This window comes from Geotrypetes seraphini, chromosome 8 (genome assembly GCF_902459505.1).
Source record: "Geotrypetes seraphini chromosome 8, aGeoSer1.1, whole genome shotgun sequence".
In the NCBI taxonomy this organism is placed as follows: Eukaryota; Metazoa; Chordata; class Amphibia; order Gymnophiona; family Dermophiidae; genus Geotrypetes; species Geotrypetes seraphini.
The window spans coordinates 102,015,440-102,036,251 of NC_047091.1; the positions used below are offsets into that span (position 1 = coordinate 102,015,440).

Here is a 20,812-nt window from a genome sequence, read left to right on the forward strand (position 1 = left end):
TTTAGCACGCCTAATGCCATTTCTGGCGTTGGCCACGTCTACTTTGGCGTTCCGCAACCTAAAGCGACCACCTAGCCGTGATTCTAGCGACCATTTCTGACGCCTTTTATGCAGATGTCGGTAGGTGCTTCAACCCTGCTGTTTGTGATGGCATTTTTCAATTACTTAGGCATTGGAAGGGCACCTACCGATGCCTAAATTTCGGTCCTGCTTATAGAATGTCTCTCATAGTGCCTAACTGCATGGGAGGTATATATGTGGGTGAAGAGCATAGGCAGGGCATGGACAGAATACTGTAAGTTACATGGGCCTTTACCACATTTGTGCAGTTACACGGGGTCTATGGCTGGTGTAACTGTGGACACCTCAATGTAAGGTGTATTGATGCCAGGTTACGCTAATATTCTATAGTAGCATCTGGGTGTCTAGATGCCAAATTTGAACAGGCTCTCACCATGTGGCATTAGGGCACCTACTTTATGGGGAAAATGCTTCGTACTTAGGATCTACATCACTAGCTTATAAAACTTCCAAGTTGGGAATGTATCATTAATCTAAAGGTGAGAGGCCCCATATCCCTGTGCCAATTTGTGGTGAACCATCAACTTTGTGGAAGTGAAAATTGCCAAAATCGTCTGCAGGTTTCCTAACTCTTTCAGAGGTTGAAAACGTGAAATCCTCAATGCTGGTCCAGTAGTCACGCAACCTAACTCTAGAATCTTTTCGAATCCATTTCTCGCTTCTCTTTGCAGAGTGCTGCAGCGGCTCCAAGTCCAGTGATGGGTAACATGGCACCGAACGATGGGATGCCGGGCGGACCAATGCCACCAGGTTTCTTTCAGGTATGTGCTCCTTGCTGCATTTCCTGTGGGCATGCCTCTATTTACCTGAATTGAACATAGTAGCAATATTTAGTTCCTCTGGGTATATCTTACTAATATGATTATACTTACTCATATGGCTTCATGTCTCTGTTGCTCTCTATTTCTCATACATAGGTGCTTTTTGTTCCCATGTTGCAACTATGTCCATGTTTATATTATCTATACCAGACATGGGCAACTCCGGTCCTCGAGGGCCGTACTCCAATCGGGTTTTCAGGATTTCCCCAGTGAATATGCATGAGATCTATTTGCATGCACTGCTTTCAATGCATAGTCATTGGGGAAATCCTGAAAACCTAATTGGATTCCGGCCCTCAAGGACCAGAGTTGCCCATGTCTGATCTATACTGTATATTCTTATGTTTTCTATTTTCTTTATGGAAAGCTTTCCAATAAAAATATCTTTAAAATGAAAATGAAATGTAATGCATAGACCTTCTTGATCTGCTGTGCAGTTGATCTTAACTTCCTTCACTCACTGTGTTCGTAGACCAGGGGTGTCAAAGTCCCTCCTTGAGGGCCACAATCCAGTCAGGCTTTCAAGATTTCCGCAATGAATATGCATGAGATCTATTAGCATACAATGAAAGCAGTGCATGCAAATAGATCTCATGCATATTCATTGAGGAAATCCTGAAAACCCGACTAGATTGCGGCCCTCGAGGAAGGACTTTGACACCCCTGTCGTAGACCATCTTTGGCTATCTTGGGATGTGCAGAAAATGGTTTGTGCCTTTACTGAAATGCATTTGCTGGAGTTGGACATTTTCTGGATGACTAAGCAAAGAAGACAGTATCACTTAGAGCAATGGTTCCCAACCCTGTCCTGGAGGACCATTAGGCTAGTCGGGTTTTTGTGATAGCTCTAATGAATATGCATGGAGCAGATTTGCATGCCTGTCACCTCCATTATATGCAAATCTCTCTCATGCGTATTCATCAGGGCTATTCCAAAAACCCGACTGGCCTGGTGGTCCTCCAGGACAGGGTTGGGAACCACTGACTTAGAGAATCATAGAGCACATACCAATAGTAGTGATCTAACAAGCGCTCAAGACTATCTACCTACCTCCAGATAAGAGTCCATATATGTTTCGTTTTAGACAGTGTTTGTCTAACCATTGAGTTAATGCTAATACTTGTAGAATGCTGAGTAACGTATATATTCTCAAATAAACCTATTCAAGTATAAGCTAAGAGAACAGTTCCCCCCTCCCCCCCCCCAAAAAAAGCTCTATCTATTTATATAATTATCTGATGATTTAATTATTCCAAATTGTGTTTTGCCATTGTAGGTTTGTTGAACTTGTCTGTTTGCGTAGGGTAGTTGCATTATGATACAAGGCTTTAAGTTGACCCAGGTGTGATCTTCTCCCGAAATGGTTGCTACCTACACAGTAATAAATAAAACCTAAAAATGGTAGTGAAGCTGTTTTCTGGGATATATGTTCACTGATGTAAGTGGTCACTCAGCGAAATATTCAACTTGGGTTTGTCTTACCATGCCCCTCCCCTTACTCCATCAAGTTCTGAAAGTTTGGTATAGATCAGTGTATCGCAATCAGTGTGCCTCCTGAGATTTCAGGTGTGCCATAACACACTGGCGAGGAAGACAGTCATCCACACTGGCTGACTGTCTACAGGATATGCCTCTCGTGGCGAGAGGCACGTCCTGTAGGAAGTCAGCCGGCGCAGATGACTCTCCTCCTAGCCGGCGTCTCACCTCCTCTCCCCGCACCTCCCGGGTCGCGGTCATATGGGTCTCCGTGCACTTCCGGGTGCCTTACAGCCGGGGCACTGGATTTAGTGTGCCACCAGCCAGAAAGTTTGCAAGACACTGGTGTAGATGGAGGGGGTAAGGTTATCATATTTTTGACCTGAAAAAAGACAACACATGACCCCGCCCCATCCTACCTAGCTTCTCCCTTGCCTCACCCCTGACTCAGCCTCCCCAGAAGCTAGTTTGTCAGGGCTGGCTTCAAAGAATCCTGTGACTCTTCCCCTCTTACCTCCTTGGTGCTGCAGTTCTATTTTCTTCTAGCCACTGGCAGCACAACGACGTGCGCCTGCTGCCTTCAGCCTGCCCCGAAAGTCACCTCTCTGCAGCAACTTCCTGTTCCCGCGGGAGGTGGGACCTGAACAGAGGCAGCTTCCACGGCGGGCCAGTGGTAGCAGGCTCACATTGCTGAGATGCCGGCGGCTGGAATTGCAGTGCCGAGGAGGTAAGAAAAGGAGAGCCACCAAATTATTTGTAAGCTGACCCTACCAAACCCACAATTCACAACCTCCACAATTTTAAAAACCTGCCCAGACAACCAAACAGTCCCTTAAAAAGAGGGCATGGTCCAGGTTTTCCTGGATGTATGGTAACCCTAAGGAGGGGGCTCCCCCATCTTGTGCCTAGCAGCAGGAATAGTGATGTCAGCTTATCCCATCATCTTCAACAGACAGCAGGGATGAAGTACAAGATGGCCACAGACACCATATGATTAAATGGTTCTTTGCATTGGTTTGGATGTTAGGATCTTTTGTTTGGCTTTCACTACAGCTGCTCTTGTTGCCCTGGGTGACTGTTTAGCCTTGCCTAATGGTTGGGCCAGCACTAGGTTGAATCAGCTCTGGAGTATCTTCATTTGCAGGCATGGCGGTATAGCTAAGGTTACCATATGGCTCCAGAAAAAGTTGGACGGATTAAGACATCCGGGTTTTACTTCCATTGCTTTTAATGGAAGTAAAACCCAGATGTCTCCATCTGTCCTCATTGCTTCCATTGGAAGTAAAGCCGGATGTCTCAACCCGTCCTCCTTTTTCTGGAGCCATATGATAACCCTAGTATAGATGTGTCTTTGAAAATAGAAATCATAACTGCAGGTTCATAGACTATGGCATATGTTGGTCAACTAACTGTGAAACTTGTTGGCAGCCAATAGCTGAGGTTTGAACTGGCTTCTCTACTCTATTTCTATCCTACCTCTCATGGTTTATGATACCATTGGACAGATGGAGGAATATAGGTTCTGCCATCACCAATCTCAGCAGTGAGATGCTCTCAGTAAAATAAAGCCACACAGAGGTGGGAGCCATGACGGTCTCCACTCAGGGTCTGAAACTTGTGATTTGCCTATAATGTTGACTAAAATTACTTTGGAAACTTTTCCTTTTATTAAACCAGGATAGCACTGAAAATCTCAGTTCCTGGGATCCCTACTTATATTGAGAATGTGGCATGATGTGTAGATTGGATTTTTTTTCTTTTCTGGCAAGTTTCCTTCTGCTTTTTTATACCTCCAGGTCACTCAGATCCTGAGCCTTGTGCACCTTTATCCACAATTGTCTAGTAATTTTTTCTCATACTTTAGCTTTTACATCGGTCACTATAGGGACAGAGCTTGGCTAGGGGTAGTGCCCAGGGTTCCTTTCAGAACTACAGATATTAATTCTAGTCTCTATGGCGGGACCTCACTTACTCCCCAGAGGCTGTGAATGCTGTCTCTGTGACATCCCTACTTGCACAGTAGAATTTTTAAAACAATCGCCTGATCCAGTGTTTTCCTTTAAAAACCTTGTGTTTTCTATGCCTTTCTCATACCCACGTACCCAACTAGCTACCAAATGTTCTCAGTTTGGCTTTTGAAGGATGATCCAAGCTCCCCCTCCCCCCGCCCCCTTTCCTTGCAACATGGTAGACTACAGCAACTGTCTAGTTTCAGGCAGTTCCTTTCTACCCCTAGGGAAAAAAGAGGTCTGAATCTGTGTGATCCCTCCCCCACCTAATACAAATTTCAGAATACTTTGTTGCTTATCATTATTCAATCCCAGCTCCAGCTCTCTCTAGCTCTCTCTCTCCCCCACTGCTCCCCTGACAATTTTTTTTTTTCCTTCCTTGTTCCCTCAGAGAACCCAGCCAGTCTCCTTTTCTACTTCAGCTGTTCATTTCTCAATGAGAACAACTTGTCTGGAGGCTGGTTTTATGTTTTCTTTTTCACCGTCCTTCCTTTCTTGCCCTCTTCTCTCCCCTCCCCCCCCCCCCCAACAGTCTCTAACTAGCAACTGCCTTTCAAACTCATCTGCTTCAAATTAGCGCTAATAAGAAACAGACAGAGAGCTGTGGGTAGGGCCTCGACATTCTAATTCTATATCATGCCGGGGACAGACATATTCCAGGTACAACTGGGGAGGTGGGGGGGGGGCGTGAATAGTGGCTACTCACCACAGGCCTTAAGTATGCAAGGAGGGGGGCTGGAGAAGGAAAGTTCCTGATTTCTGCTCTCTTTCTAAAGATGTGTGCTTTGTTGTTTGTTTTTTATTTGGCGCGCCAGATCCTTTTTATTGTGTGGCGTGCATGTATTTGCGATTTTCCTTTCCCCCATTCTATTGAGGCAGCTGGTTTGTCTTGTTTTGGAGTTTTTCCCCCTGTAGCTAGGCTGAATGGTGCAGCTGGTTATAAATCTTTACAAGGAAGCGGTAGAGTGTGAGCACCTCACCCTTGCTGCCTTTATCCATTAGTCTTTTTGTTACAGGCCCTGCCTGTGCTGCCAGTGCAGTAGACATGACAGTGTATTGTGGTGCTCAGAGCTGACAATGGGACTATCTTATGTGACCCATGACCCATGTGACCCATCACGCCTTTGACCTGTAACCCTCATCCATGACCCGCGGTACATTTTCCCAGTTCCAGACGCAGTGTCAGCAGATAAGGCTACAATTGATGACTATAGGCCTCATGCTAACTGGCACTGCATTGTTAACTGCCAAACTGGTTCTAATTGTGAAAGCAATGGTGCAAGTTCTCCTCTTGTTTTATTTTTATTTATTTATTTAGGATTACTATATGCGATTTCCATTTATTCATAAAGGGCAGAAAGATACGCATCGCAATTGTAATGGTCACAGTACTACACGTGTGAGTCATATGTCATGCAGCTGCGACTGCAGTAACAAAGACTATTACATGTATTGTCTGACTGAGCCAGTCACTATTCCAGACAGTGGCGTACCTGGCATATATGACACCATCATTTTTGACACAACCCTCATCTATATGAAAAACATTATTTTTAGTAACAATCCACACGTCGCACAACAAGAGTGTGCCTAGGAAAAGGCAGCATCTTACATACTGCAGTGAGCAGTAGAACATCAATACACTCATTGTAAAACTAAACAAGCCAGACCAGTACAGAGTGATCCTGCACAGTCAATGCTAACAGAGAGCCATGTCTTTCGTACACACAGAACACAAAAAACACCTTCGCCTAGTATGGAATATGTAATCACAAACTAACCCCTCCCCCCCTTTTACAAAACTGTAGTGAGATTTTTATCCACAACAGTAATAGCTCTGATGCTCATAGAATTCAGAACATCGGAGATGTTACCACTGCGGCCAGCGCTAAAAAACACTCTACGGTTTTGCAAAAGGGAGGATAAAATAGAAATACGTAAACAAAAGTTAAACTAAACCACCAAGAAGCTGGACTCTGCATACAATGCAACACCATAGAAACAGTGACGCATGTCCCCTAATATTGTGCAAAACATAAAGATAGCAGATGTAAATTTGAAAAAAGAGAGAAATCACAATAATTACTTTACAAATTAACAAATAAACCCCCTCTTTTATGAAGTTGCGTTAGTTTTTATTGCAGGCCCTGCGGTAAAAGCTATGGCTCTCAAAGAATTCCTATCAGCGTCAGAGCTAATATTGCCATGGCTGGCGATAGAAAAACCTAATGCAGCTTCATAAAAAGGGGCCCAAAGGGAGGGGGGAAATAAAAACAAAAATGGAAAATAAGATAATACCATTTAATTGGACTAATACCGTATTTTCACATAGATAACACGCACCCGTGTAAAACGCGCACACGGGTATAGCGCACGAAAAACACAACTTTATGTACAGAAATTTTTATATACCGCGCACACACGTATACCGCGCATGCTGCCCAACTCTCCTTTCACCCGCCCCGACTCTCCTCTAGCCACCCCGACTCTCCTTTCGCCCGCCCCGACTCTCCTCTCCCCCTTGAACTCCTGTCCCCACCCTGAAAACCTGATGCCCCCCCCGACGTTCGATTCACCACCCCCCCTCGCAGGACCGCTCGCACCCCCACCCCGAAGGACCGCCGACTCCCCGACAATATCAGGCCAGAAGGGAGCCCAAACCCTCCTGGCCACGGCGACCCCCTACCCCCACCCCGCACTACATTACGGGCAGGAGGGATCCCAGGCCCTCCTGCCCTCGACGCAAACCCCCCTCCCTCCAACGACCGCCCCCCCCAAGAACCTCCGACCGCGCCCCCAGCCGACCCGCGACCCCCCTGGCCGACCCCCACGACACCCCCACCCCCCTTCCCCGTACCTTTGGAAGTTGGCCGGACAGACGGGAGCCAAACCCGCCTGTCCGGCAGGCAGCCAACGACGGAATGAGGCCGGATTGGCCCATCCGTCCCAAAGCTCCGCCTACTGGTGGGGCCTAAGGCGCGTGGGCCAATCAGAATAGGCCCTGGAGCCTTAGGTCCCACCTGGGGGCGCGGCCTGAGGCACATGGGCCCAACCCGACCATGTGCCTCAGGCCGCGCCCCCAGGTGGGACCTAAGGCTCCAGGGCCTATTCTGATTGGCCCACGCGCCTTAGGCCCCACCAGTAGGCGGAGCTTTGGGACGGATGGGCCAATCCGGCCTCATTCCGTCGTTGGCTGCCTGCCGGACAGGCGGGTTTGGCTCCCGTCTGTCTGGCCAACTTCCAAAGGTACGGGGAAGGGGGGTGGGGGTGTCGTGGGGGTCGGCCAGGGGGGTCGTGGGTCGGCTGGGGGGGCGGTCGGAGGTTCTTGGGGGGGCGGTCATTGGAGGGAGGGGGGTTTGCGTCGAGGGCAGGAGGGCCTGGGATCCCTCCTGCCCGTAATGTAGTGCGGGGTGGGGGTAGGAGGTCGCCGTGGCCAGGAGGGTTTGGGCTCCCTCCTGGCCCGATATTGTCGGGAAGTTGGGGAGTCGGCCGGGCAAGAGGGCTTGGGCTCCCTCTTGCTCCGATCGTGGATGCGGGTGCGGGTGGGAGCGCGTGCGAGCGGTCGTCGGGGTGGGGGAGCGAGCAGTCCTGATGGGGGGGGTGAATCGGGCGTCGGGCGGGGTGGGAACTATGTAGAAAAACTTTTGTATAACGCGCGAGGGGTATGCGCGGTAGGTAAAAACGCGTATAACGCGCGCGTTATATGCGTGAAAATACGGTACATTTTTTAGTTAGCTTTCAGAGGCCAGAACCTCTTTTCTCAGGTCAGTAAAGTATACTGCTGTTACGGTATCCTGTCCTGACCTGCAGAAGGGGGTTTTGGTCTCTGAATTAGTCAAAAATGTATTACAATTAGTCTAATAAAAGAATCATCTTATTTCCATTTATAAATATTTATCAACACAGCTACAATACTACTTTATCTTACAGCAAAAAAATAAATAGAAAATTTTTTTCTACCTTTCTCTTCTCTTGTTTCTGCTTTCTTTATCTTCTTGTCACTCTCTTCCTTCCATCCACTGTCTGCCCCTTCTATATGGCATCTTCTCTCCTTCTATGCCCTTTCAGAAACTGTATGCCTCTCCCTTCCATCTCTCCCTTCAACTCCATTGGGCTGGCATTCATCTTCTTCCTTTCCCTCCCCTTCTCCAATGGTCTGGCATGTCTTTCCTTCCCTTCCCTCTCCCACACTCCCGTGGTCTGTCATCTCACTCTCTCCTTTCCTTCCCTCCTTCTCCACACCTCACTCCCATCATCTGACAGTTCACTCTCTCCTTTCCCTTCCTATCCCTTTTCTTCCCTCGACTTCCTTCTCAATTTATTTTCTGCATCTGTCTAGATTAAATTCTTACTACCCAGTCCTCAATTTCCCTTTTCACTGTGTCTGCCTACAGCTTGCCACCACTTTCCCTCACTCCTTCCAATATTTTGCTAACTCTATTCTCTTCCCCCCATCCACCATGTGCCCTTTTTTATTTATCTCCTCCTTCCATCATGTGTCCTCTTTTTTCTACCCCTTCCATCCAGCATCTTCTCTGTCCACTTCCATCCAAGGTATGCCCTCTCTCTCCACTTCCATTCAGTGTCTGCTCCCCTCTTTTTCTCCTCCCCACTTCCTTCCTGCATCTGCTCCGCTCTTTCTTTCTCTCCTCTCCACTTCCATCCAGCATCTGCTTCCTTCTCTCTCCTATTCCCACTTCCATCCAGCATAGGCTTCTTCTCTACCCTCCCCATTAACATCCAATGTCTTCCCTTTTCTCTATCCATCCAGCCCTCTTCCATCAGCATCTGCCCCTTGTATCTCCCTTCTCCCCACTTCTATCAGCATCTGTCCCCTTTCTCTCCCTACAACCCAATTCCATCCAGTATCCTTCTCTCTTCTGTCTTTCTCTCCCTTTCCTTGCACACCAATTCCATCAGCATCTGCCCTCTTTCTTTTCCTCCACACCCTTCCATACCATTATCTTGCTCCCTTCTCTCTCCCTCCACTCCACTTCCCTCTCCCTCCACCACCCTTTCATACTAGTATCCTGCTCCTTTCTCTCTCCCTCCACCTTAATGCCACACAGTATCTTGCCCCCTTCATCTCCCCACTGCTGCTGTATGCTTCTCAAACCAGCAGCAGTGGCTGTAAAACTTTTAAATGCAGTCATCACAGGACCTTGCTGCACCTCCCCAGCTGACAGCTCTAAGTGACATTGGAGGGAGCAGGACTGACATCCGCAGTCATCGTGGTACCTTGCTGCACCTCCCCAGCTCCAGGCTCTGCTCTGGAACAAGGAAGTGACGTCGGAGGGAGTGGACCAACAGCCGCGGGTGGTGCAGGAAGGTCCCGTGATGACTTAATTAAAAGTTTGCTGCCGCTGCTGCTGGTTCAGGAAAGCAGCAGTGGCAGAGTAGGGCAGGAGGTTCCAGACCTGGTGTGCCGGTCCTTAGAGTGTGCACCCGGAGCAGACCGCCCCCCATCCTTGGTACGCCACTGGTTCCAGAATCACTTGACCAGCTTATTTTGTACCCCTCAAGCACAATAGAAATAGCTTCAACAGTTTCAGGATACATACTACTGCGTTGTTATGTAATTATTTGTCAATCATTGAATGCGCTGAAGTGTCTCTCACATTCAGCTGAAGACGCTGGAATTCATCCAGATTCAGTCCAAGTTCTATGAGTAGTGTCAATGAAATTCTTTACGTTCTTTGCTGTGTGTTTCTCTGGAAAATACTCACATTTATACATTGCATGATGCATGACCCAGTTATTCACCCAAAATATAGTGAAATCACTGTAAGAATTCTTGTTGACATCATCAGTTGTCATATCTGTGCAGAACAGCACAGCTTTATGAAAAGAACTAGTCGTAACTTATTTCTTGAGCTCCTCGTGGCATTGCTTCATTTTTTTGAAGATCACTTCCCTTACTGTTAGGTGTCCATACAGTACATCATCAATACTTAAGTTTCCATAATTGCTGCTGATTGAAATCATTTGTTAGGCCAGGGGTAGGCAATTCCGGTCCTCGAGAACCAGAGCCAGGTCAGGTTTTCAGGATATCCACAATAAATATGCATGAGATAGATTTGCATCTCAAGGAGGCAATGCATGCAAATCCATCTCATACATATTCATTGTGGATATCCTGAAAACCTGACCTGGCTCCAGCTCTCGAGGACCGGAATTGCCTATCCCTGTGCTAGGCAAATGATTTCAAACCCAAGCTCTCAACAACAGAAAACGATAGTCCAGCCTCAACAACTAGATGCAACTTTTCACAGCAGCTCTATCCGCTGGTGAAATATTTGTACCAGGAACCTTTGCCTGCCTAGTCTGGTGACAGCACATGACTTCATATTTTTTGTCCCATACTGTTTAATCGATCCTTCATCTGACCTTGACTTAAACAGAAGATAACTCAAACAATTCACACAGGTCGCTCAGCCAAAAATCTGCTCACCATTTGCAATTTCAACCAATCTGAATGTTTTCCAACATTTGAATTTGTTGTCTGCATTTTCTTTCAGAAAGCAGAACCATTTTGAATCGCATTAGGCCAGGGGTGTCCAATGTCGGTCCTCGAGGGCCGCAATCCAGTCGGGTTTTCAGGATTTCCCCAATGAATATGCATGAGATCTATTTGCATGCACTGCTTTCAATGCATATTCATTGGGGAAATCCTGAAAACCTGACTGGATTGCGGCCCTCGAGGACCGACATTGGACACCCCTGCATTAGGCAAACTATCCGATGTCCACAATTGAGATGGTTTATAGTCATTCTTAGACATCTTGACTGATATTTCACTACTCTTACACATAGGGACGGACTGCCCAGGCCCACCCAATCTCAGCTCAGACTGACAATCAGATTCCTACCTACAGTCAATCCAGTCTTGCACAGCCGCACTTAGCCACCCTCGACCTCAGCCACCAGTGCACAGAACTGGTGCTTTGTTTTTACTGGGGAGTGGGGGTCCACGTTGGGGTTGGGGTTGGGCTGCACCTGCTCAGTCACCTCATCGCAGTTTTCTTTCTCCCGATATGCGTTGCTAAGTTGTGCAGGCATTTCCTACAGCAGCTTCTTGGATTTGCGGTAAATTGTCTCCCTGTAGCCACAGGCAACAGAGCTCAGACCTCCAGCATTAGCAGCACTCCACTCCCCCACCATGGCCCAACAGGCTTTGTAGGAGGGCCAAGCCACAAGTACACACTACAGCGATCATCAAGGCCATGAACCTCCAGAGAGCAAGGCAAGCTCAAGGAAGCAGGTAAATAAATAAAAATAATTTTATTGTGGGTTAGTAGGTCATAGACACTGACCCGTGACCCACATGGCCCATCCAATATTGTTGACCCATGACCCGTTGACCCATTATCAGCTCTGATGGCATTGCCTGAATGTAGGTGAATGTGGCAGCATCTGTTTGTGTTCTATGGCTGCAACATCTTTTGTGTATGTGTGTATATGTTTATGTACAGCTATGTATCTTGGCATGTTGTTGTATGTGTTTGACATTCAAATACTGGGGCTTGGATTGTGTGCACACATGACAGGGAGGTTGCTGGAGACCCCTGCTTGTCGATTTTGGTGGGAAAAATGAATGGAAGCTAAAATTCCACAGCCCAGGGCTAGATAATGGCGCAGTTGGGCAAATGAGGGGAGCTTATAAAATATCCCCCCAATCATTCTGCGTGGCACTTTGGAAGCAACACAATTAAAAATCATAACATCCCTTATGCTAGTCACTACTGGGGCATGTAGCATTTGCCAATTATTGGAGTCGGGTATGGATTTACACTAGCAGTGAAAAGGATGAAATTTGCTTGTTGCAGGTTTTTGGATCTCGCTGCGTCTTGTCATGTACACACCGACGTCTCAACCACAATGCTGTGGCTTTCTTCAGGGTATGCTCTGAAATCTGCAGTTTGACTTTGTAAATAGTGGGTTCGCTGACCTGATTGGGAACAGGGCTGTCCACCAATTTGAATTTTATCAGGAAAATCAGTTGGTCAGAAATTTGAATTTTGTTGTGAAAGTCCATAGAGTGGAAAAGTCTCTGGCAGGTTTAAAGATGCTCTCCCCGTGGAGCTGGGTTAGATGTTCTCTCAGGGTTTCGGTAGTTGGCATTCTGTTTCTTGCAGATTTCTTAGGCTGTTTTGATGTCCCTATTTAAGGGTTCCCAATCCTGTCATATGAACTCCACAACCAGTTAGGTTTTCAAAATATTCACAGTGGATATGCATGAGAACAGTTTGCATACGACAGGCATGTCCAACAAGTAGATCGCGATCTACCTGTGGATCACGGAGAGATCAGAGGTAGATTGCCAGCCCCACTTGGCTCCATCTCTCCAGAAGCTCACCCTGTCGCTAGGAGAGAGCTCGTGCCAGCAGGTCGTCTGCTGAGGGCTTGCCGCCACCGCTGATCCTTTGCCTGTCTTTTTTCCCTGTCTGCGGGAATCTTGCCTGCAAGTGTATTGGGGGCACTTGTTTTCATCTCAGTAGTTTGTGGGTACCCCAGGGGGCCGCCACCCGCACCTCACGACAATACGCCACAGGCCAAGCATCATACCTGGTCTCCTGCCCCCACCCCAACTACCCTTAGAAGAGTATTATATATCGGGCGATATCCATTTGCCCGAGCTTTACCTGAATACACTAACCATATTAATTGTGCTAGTGGTTGGTCACTTTATACTTTGCTTTCATTAAACATTTTCGGGCAGACACAACAAAGTGTCAAGAATTTGGTGATTTTGGCGGGCTTTTCCAATTTTGTTCCAACTTGCCTATGCCTTGCCTTCAAATTGGTTTAAACCACTGTGACTTTTGCTTGCCTCTGCAATTTTATTTTGCCTTGCCTTTGCGTTGATTCTACACTGTGTACAGAATTTATTAAATCGTGTGTGGTGGTATTTGAACTTGTTTGGCAGTATTTGATTTTATCTGGTTTGGAATTTATTAAATCGTGTGTGGTGGTATTTGAACTTGTTTGGCAGTATTTGATTTTATCTGGTTTGCTGGACAGGTGTTTGAGTTTTTTTGATGATTGTTTGGTGTTATTTGATAATTGGTGTCAGTATGATGAATTCTTATTTTTACTTTTAGAACTGCATGTATGGTTTTGGCATCTCCAGTCCTTGTATTGCACAACATCCAGAGGTCTTCAGTTCCTCTTGATCTTTAATACTTTGGGACAGTGACAGTTTTGGGTCAGATTCAGCCAGTGTTTATACTAACAGCAAATTTGGCCTTCTTACATCCAGCCACCTCAGTATAACGAAGATGAGTGTTCCAAAGAAGAGCAAAACCTACCACTTTCATGATAAATGGGAAATGGACTACTTCTTCATCATGGTGAAAGACAAGTGTTGTTTAATTTGTAACGCCCCAGTATCAATGCTCAAAAAGGGTAATCAAGAACATTATTATAAGGCTCTGCATAGCAATAAGTTTGATGCTGATTATCCACCCAAAAGTGAAATTTGTAAACTGAAACTCAAAGAACTTAAATTGAAATTGGCTACTCAGCAACAGTTGATGGCGATGCCAAGATCACATTCGGTCAGTGCAACCATAGCATCCTTCAAGGTCAGCAACCTGATCGCAAAGAAAGTCAAACCTTTCACTGAAGAGAAATTTGTAAAAGATTGTTTTCTTGAAGCAGCTGACAATCTTTTTGAAGGATTTAAAAATAAGAAAGAAAATCATAGCTGCTATTCAAGATATACAATTGTCAAGAAACACCGTTGTGCGGCGAATAGAAAAGATGTGTAGAGACACAACTGAACAATTGTTGGAGGATGTTTTAAATTGTGTTGCTTTCTCACTCCAACTGGATAAATCTACGGACATAAAAGACATAGCCCTGTTACTAGTCTTTATCTGGATGGATTTTGAAGACTTCTGTGTTAAAGAAGAACTACTTGGAATGATTTCTTTAAAAGGGAGAACTACCAGTCAGGAAATATTCAGTTCTTTCCATTCTTTTGTGACAAAGTGTAACCTTCCATTGCATATTGTTTCCATCACTACTGATGGAGCAAGAACAATGACAGGTGAGGTTAAGGGTTTCATAGCCCTCTGTAGGCAGCATGATGACCTCCCAGATTTCCTTTCTTACCACTGCATCATTCACCAGCAAGTTTTGGCAAGCAAGAGACTCAATACAAAGACTATCATGGACATCACTTTCAAAATTGTAAATTCAGTTCGTGGAAGATCACTTCAAAGATGGCTTTTCAATCTTACTCTTGATGAAGGGGCAGCGGAAATCATTTTGCACACAGATGAGAACTGACCTCAGCCAATCACTGAGCGGCATGGGACCAGGCAGGAAGCGCAAAGGTCACACTCCTGTGTCACACCGCTCTGCTTCCAAAGACAGCCGTCCAGCAGAAGAGCACCGCAACTTTAAAAAGGTACCAGGGTGGCTACGGGCTGGCCCCTTCAGCTGTGGGCGACTTCTGACTGTGGGCTGCGGGCGGGTGGCTTTGGTTGCTGGTGGCTTCGGGTGCGGGCAGCTGCGAGCGGGCTGCTTCGACTGCGGGCAGCTTCGGGTGCGGGCAGTTTCGGGATGGTTCATTCTCTGGGGGCGGCTTTTGACTGTGGGCTGCGGGCGGGCTGCTTCGGCTGCGTAGCACCAGACCACCATACGCACCCCCTGTAGAGGAGGAAATGTTTTTTCCTTGGTTTTTCCTCCTCTACAGGGGGGGTGTCTTATGGATGGGTGCGTCTTATTGACCAAAAAAATACGGTAATTTGCTTAACAGCTGATCATATCCAAGTTAATGACAGAAGGTTCATTAAAAATGGGGGGGGAGTGGGTAATCCTCCAACTTTGTTGGGTGAAATTTTAATTTGAAACTTAATTTTCATGGTGGTAGATCACCAGCACTTTTGGCAGGAAAAAGTAGATCACGACCTGTTCGAATTTGGACATGCCTGGCATACGAGTATAATAGGTTTCCAGTGTATGCAAATTGAGTCATTATGGATATCCTGAAAACCTGACTGGCTGTGAAGTTTCCAGGACAAATTTGGGAAGCCACACCCTATTTAATTAATGGTCTTGGAGCAAACCATAGAGGTGGGAAAGGTATAGGATTGTATTACAGTTTTATTAATTGTCCACACCGCTTTTTTGGAAATGTGATTTTGAGATTCCCCTCCCTCTTTTGACTGTATTCTGGGAGTTCTCAGCTATACTGGTTTTATTTTTTACTTATGGTTATAAAGGGCTAGATTCACTAAGCCCATGGATCCGATCTGATCTGATAGCGATCCTATCCTATCCATGGCCGGGGGGCTGATTCACGAAGCTCCCTCATGCAAATGGGGGCGATCAGAGCCACACCTCCAACCAACCGCAAGGATCGCTGAAGAGCGATCCTGACGCATTAGCAGACCATCTTCTTTGCCTGTAAATGGTCTGCGCATGTGCTCCATACAAGGAAGGGCTGTTTACTTTTTTCAGGAGCTGAAACTTTTATTTTCAAGAGCCTGTTTACTCTCCCGTGTCCCAGGCTAGCCTGCCCTTCCCCGCAGTGTGAGCCCGTGGTTTTAACCCAAGGGTTTAGAGCAGGGCTGCACTGCAGGGAAGGGTAGTTGTTCCGATGTATTCTGGAAAGGAAGACGAAGGGCTGTGACTGAAGCAGGGAGTGGAGCTGGGGAGCAGCTTGTGGGGCTCAGGCTAGCCTGGGACTGGGAGAGTAAAATGCATCTGTCCCTAGAGCTTCTTCTACTTTTCGCTAGCCCCTGCCGCCCCGTCTCTCCTGCTTTCTTTCCGGCCCTTCCTTTTGAATGTGCAGGACAGTGGAAAGGACATGAGCTAACTGGTCCCCAGCAGTCGCTCCTTTCTTGGTCGGCCAGCCCAGTCGGTATGCCTGAATTTTGTTAGTGAATTGCGTCCTTCCTACTTTGCACGCCGTTTTCCCTCATTTGCATGTGCGGATCAGATTGGGTGCGAATATGCTCAGGAGGGTTAGTGAATCAGGTCGGGTCTCAAAGGGTCGTCAAGTGGTTGGGACATGATCGGTGGGCTTAGTGAATCGAGCCCAAAGTGTGTTGAGATGTAGGCATATCACACTTGGCAATGAAGCATATTATATTGTGAGCACAGCGTTGGTTTCAGCTGCCTCTGATCCATTGTGGATTTATTGGAGGATACATTAGTGTTACAGCTTGTAGGCAGCTCCATAGAAGATTGCAGTTGGCCTTGTAATATTTAAACCACCTATTTAAGCCTCATGATTGTGCCCTGTTGTACTGTGGTTGTACTTTACACCAAGCAAGTGCCTAACAGTGGCCTCAGAGCTGCCAAGTTGTCCAGTTCCAGGAGGCAGATGTTAGGACAGTCCTGGATTTTTTTATCTTTAGTCTAATGCATTATGCAGCACTGGTTTTAGTGGGTGGAATCAAGGAAATCGATTTTCAGCAGGCCTTAATTCACATAAAGATATCTGGATAAGGCAGTAGCATTTATTCCCAGGCCTTCAAGGGCCAGCACCAGGTCAGGTTTTCAGAATATCCCTAATGAATATGTATGGACTTCATTTGCATATATACTGCCTTGAATACTACTCTCTCTCTCTCTCATGCATATTCAGTAAGGATACCCTAAAAACCTAACCTATTGGCAGCCCTCATGGATTGACAGAGGGAGTGAATACTACTGGGATAAGTTATCTGCATATCTTAAGGTAGATTTTCAATAAGATGGCAGATATCTGAGAACCGCTGAAGATATCATAGGCCTATGTTATCTATAATCATAATGTCTGGATGATTTTGATTAGGTGGCTGCTGAATTTTGTCTAAAGCATAAATCCACCTCTGCCATGCTACCAGCTTCTCATTTTGAAGGGATAACCTTTGACCAGATGCCTCAATATCTAACCAAAAGCTATTTGTTCAATATCCCTGAATATTGACAACAAATTATTTATCTACTGTAGTTACCAGGGACTCCAAAAACCCCACTGCCAGGTCTGGCCATAAAATTTCACTCCTTGAACTGGGTAACTTGGGGGTCCTTTTACTAAGGTGTGCTAATCGATTTAGCGCATGATAAAGTAGAATAGAATGGATGCCTTAGCATTTAGCGTGCCTTAGTAAAAGGACCCCGTAGTGTTTTTTGAGACATTGGTAATGTCTTTATACGCAGAATACCAGGGTGGTGCAAGAGACAGAAAACAAAGCATTATGGGACTGGGCACCATCTAAAGGCCAAGAATAAATGGCAACCATTCTTGCCATAAGAGGAACCTTGCCCTTCGTATGTCTTATCTTATTATAACCACTGTTCAATACTATCCACAAATGGCTTGGAACCTTTACTTAGAGTGATTCAACAATCAATCAAAAATTACTCTAAGATAAACTCTTCTCATTGACTCATTTTCATTACACAATTAACACAGTCATGTTCGCCGATTTGCCATAGACCTCAGAACCACCACTCCTTCATCCGTTATTGTATAGTTCACTGGGGAGCTTACAGTGCCAATCTTCACTGGTTAAAGGCTTTCCAGCTTTTAACATTTATCTAACTTTTCACTTAAAAGTTCTCAATTTATACTTATTTAAAACTTTAAATTTTAACTTTTAGTTGAAACTTGCACTTATCTTTCCAGTAGTATATCTTTGTCTTTATTGTTTAGCGGTTTGCGGTTGGACCCGACATGTTTCACCTCAGCTTCGTCAGGGATCCTTCCCGCTCAGTTCTTTCTGATATATGAATGTGTGTGTCGGATGACAGCGGGAAGGAATGGATCCCTGTAAGCTCCCCAGTGAACTATACAATAACGGATGGAGGAGTGGTGGTGGTTCTGAGGTCTATTGCAAATCGGCGAACATGACTGTGTTAATTGTGTAATGAAAATGAGTCAATGAGAAGAGTTTATCTTAGAGTTTAATTTTTGATTGATTACCTTATTGTTGAGCATTACGTTGGTAGGAACCTTTTTTTTTTTTAATTGTTAGAAAAGGAAACATTGGAAATATTCTTTTACATCCAGTTGTGTAGTGAGGGTGAGTGGCATCCCTCCCCCCTTCTCTGCCCTTCCCCCCTCCCCCCTGCTCCTTCTAGACCCCCCTGCTGTGCACACAGCCCAAAGCCCCGTCCTTTCCCCGGTACCCTTTTAATATTCCAGGCGGCTATCCCTCTGACATTACTTCCGAGGCGTGGGGCCCAGTAGTGATGTCAGAGAGAAGTGATACCGATGCGGGCAGCAAGTTCATAACGCTGCTTGCACAGGAGAAATTAAAAAGGTACAAGGGGGGGCACACGTGCGTCGGGGGGCAGGAAGGAGTGAGGAGCGGAGAAGAGGATGGGTGCTGGTGCCCCTACCAAGACCACGCCTGAGGCGGACCACCCCCAGCCCGGCCCCTCCTTCTTTACTACCCCACTACTCACATGCCCCCAGTAGAATAGTCCAAGTGATTTTTGACAGCTCACCCTTCCATAAAGTATTCTAAAACTCTAATGAGACTGTTCCCAGTGGTCTCAGAGGACTTTGCCTGGCCGCCTCCCTGGGTTCCATATTGAACTGTTCAGAGCGTGCAAAGAAACTCCAAGCATGGGGTAGCATTTCTTCACCAGATGAAAGTCCCTGGCAATGGCATGTCATAGACCATGATGCTGCTGTGTGATTATTTATTTTTTCCTAGCGCTAATCTGCCCTGCTCCCTGGGCTGGGTCCTGTGTTTCATTGTCCTGTGAGACACATCACTGTCTTTCATGGTGGTTTTGCCTCTGTATTTACCAGACTCAGAGGGATAACTTCTGGCAGACACTTGCTTTGTGAGAAACCATTTCCTTATGCCTTTCTTCAAATTAATTGATCTCTGAGGAAAACCACTGTAATTCATTTATTAATTTTTATTTTTTTTATTACAGAGCCCAAGTATTTGGACTTGTTTGCTTTTGTAAACATGCACATGGGCATGTTGTGGATGAGAATATTTGGCTCTGGGATAGGAATAAGGGTGCATTTATCGATTCTAGGGCTAGTGTTTATATTTTGGGGGTTCTAGTGTGGCAAATGTACATATCAGAGATATTTTGTTTGTGTTTTGAGTTCTAGGGTTGGTGTTTGTGTCTACTTGGGGTTTTATTTCTCACTCAGTTGTGTTTTGTTTTTTTTTTGGGGGGGGTATGAATGCTGGGTCCTAGTCTTTTTATTGAGATGTAAGAAGGAATGTTAAAGGCTGATCTGTGTGAACATTGTGTGTTATGTTAGTGTGTGTGTGTTTGTTAGGTTCTAGGTTTTTTGTTAGATATAAGAAGGAATGGTGAAATGCTAATCTGTGTGAATGTTGTTATGTTAGTGAGTGTGTGGAAGGGGTTTGTGTGTATGTGTAGTAAATTCTAGATGCTAGTGTTTATGTGAATGTGGTATGTGTGCGTCCTAGGTAGCAATGTATGAGAGTATATGTGTGTGAAAATTGGGTATTTGTGCATGTGAATGTTGGACTTTGGTACCTTTGTGATTATTGCGTGATGAGTATTGTGGATGCTGGATGTGTTTTGAATTCAGCTGTAAAATACAATTTATATATAGTTTGTTATTGCTGGCCCTATAATAGATATCACAGCTTCCAAATTACCCTCCCAGAGTTAGAATCACATACACAATTTGATGGTATTCTCATCCTTAGAGATTCATTGCAGACAAATTGAGGCCACAACTCCTGGGGATGCCCCATGTCTTCCCCTACATAAGGCACTGGGATAAAATTAATATCCCAGTATTACCTCAGTATCAATTTATCCCTGACATGCACTGATCCCATTCATATTCGGTAGGTGCTCTGAAATGCTCTCCTCCTGGAAATTGGGGGATTAAGAAAGTGCTTTGGAGAGCTTCACCTCTGATTTCCTCCAGGGTGCCCCACGCAGGCCTCAGGGACTCGTCAATCTTCAGAATAAGCAAAAGGATTCCTCTCTGGCTATGAAAGGACAGATGAGGCAGCTTCTGTGTTTGCACTGTCCACTGACATCAAACAGCTGCTGACCTGCAGCTACCAAGGATAACAGCAATAAAAGAAGGAAACAGCCTTCAACAAATCCTTCGGAGGGAAAGCAGAGAGAAAAAGGTGCAGAGACCAACAGAGGAGAAGAGAGAGATAGATACGGGGGTTATGGTGAGATAGTGAAGAGGGAGTTTGAGACAGGAAGAGGCAAGTGGTTGAGGTTAAAAAAGGGAAGACAGAGACAGAAAAAGAGTCTGAAGGAAACATAAAGACTTAGAAAATAATGGCAGATAAGACCATATGACCTATCCAGTCTGCTCAGCCATACTATGTATACTTTGGAGGAAAGGCAGGAGAGGGGAAATTACATTACATTACATTAGTGATTTTTATTCCGCCATTACCTTGCGGTTCAAGGCGGATTACAGAAGAGGATTTTTGGACATGTTCAGAGGT

The 20,812-nt window shown here is 45.8% G+C and overlaps 1 protein-coding gene across 6 annotated transcripts in view; it reads left to right on the top strand.

The window, feature by feature from the left end:
• Positions 1 to 20,812, top strand: part of SSBP4 (single stranded DNA binding protein 4) — a 589,526-nt gene that overhangs the window by 493,376 nt on the left and 75,338 nt on the right. For all 6 annotated transcript variants that reach the window (XM_033955056.1, XM_033955052.1, XM_033955053.1 and 3 more), the window contains one exon: positions 753 to 842. In XM_033955056.1, the coding sequence (XP_033810947.1) occupies positions 753 to 842 (90 nt within the window). The remainder of the gene's footprint in view (positions 1 to 752; positions 843 to 20,812) is intronic.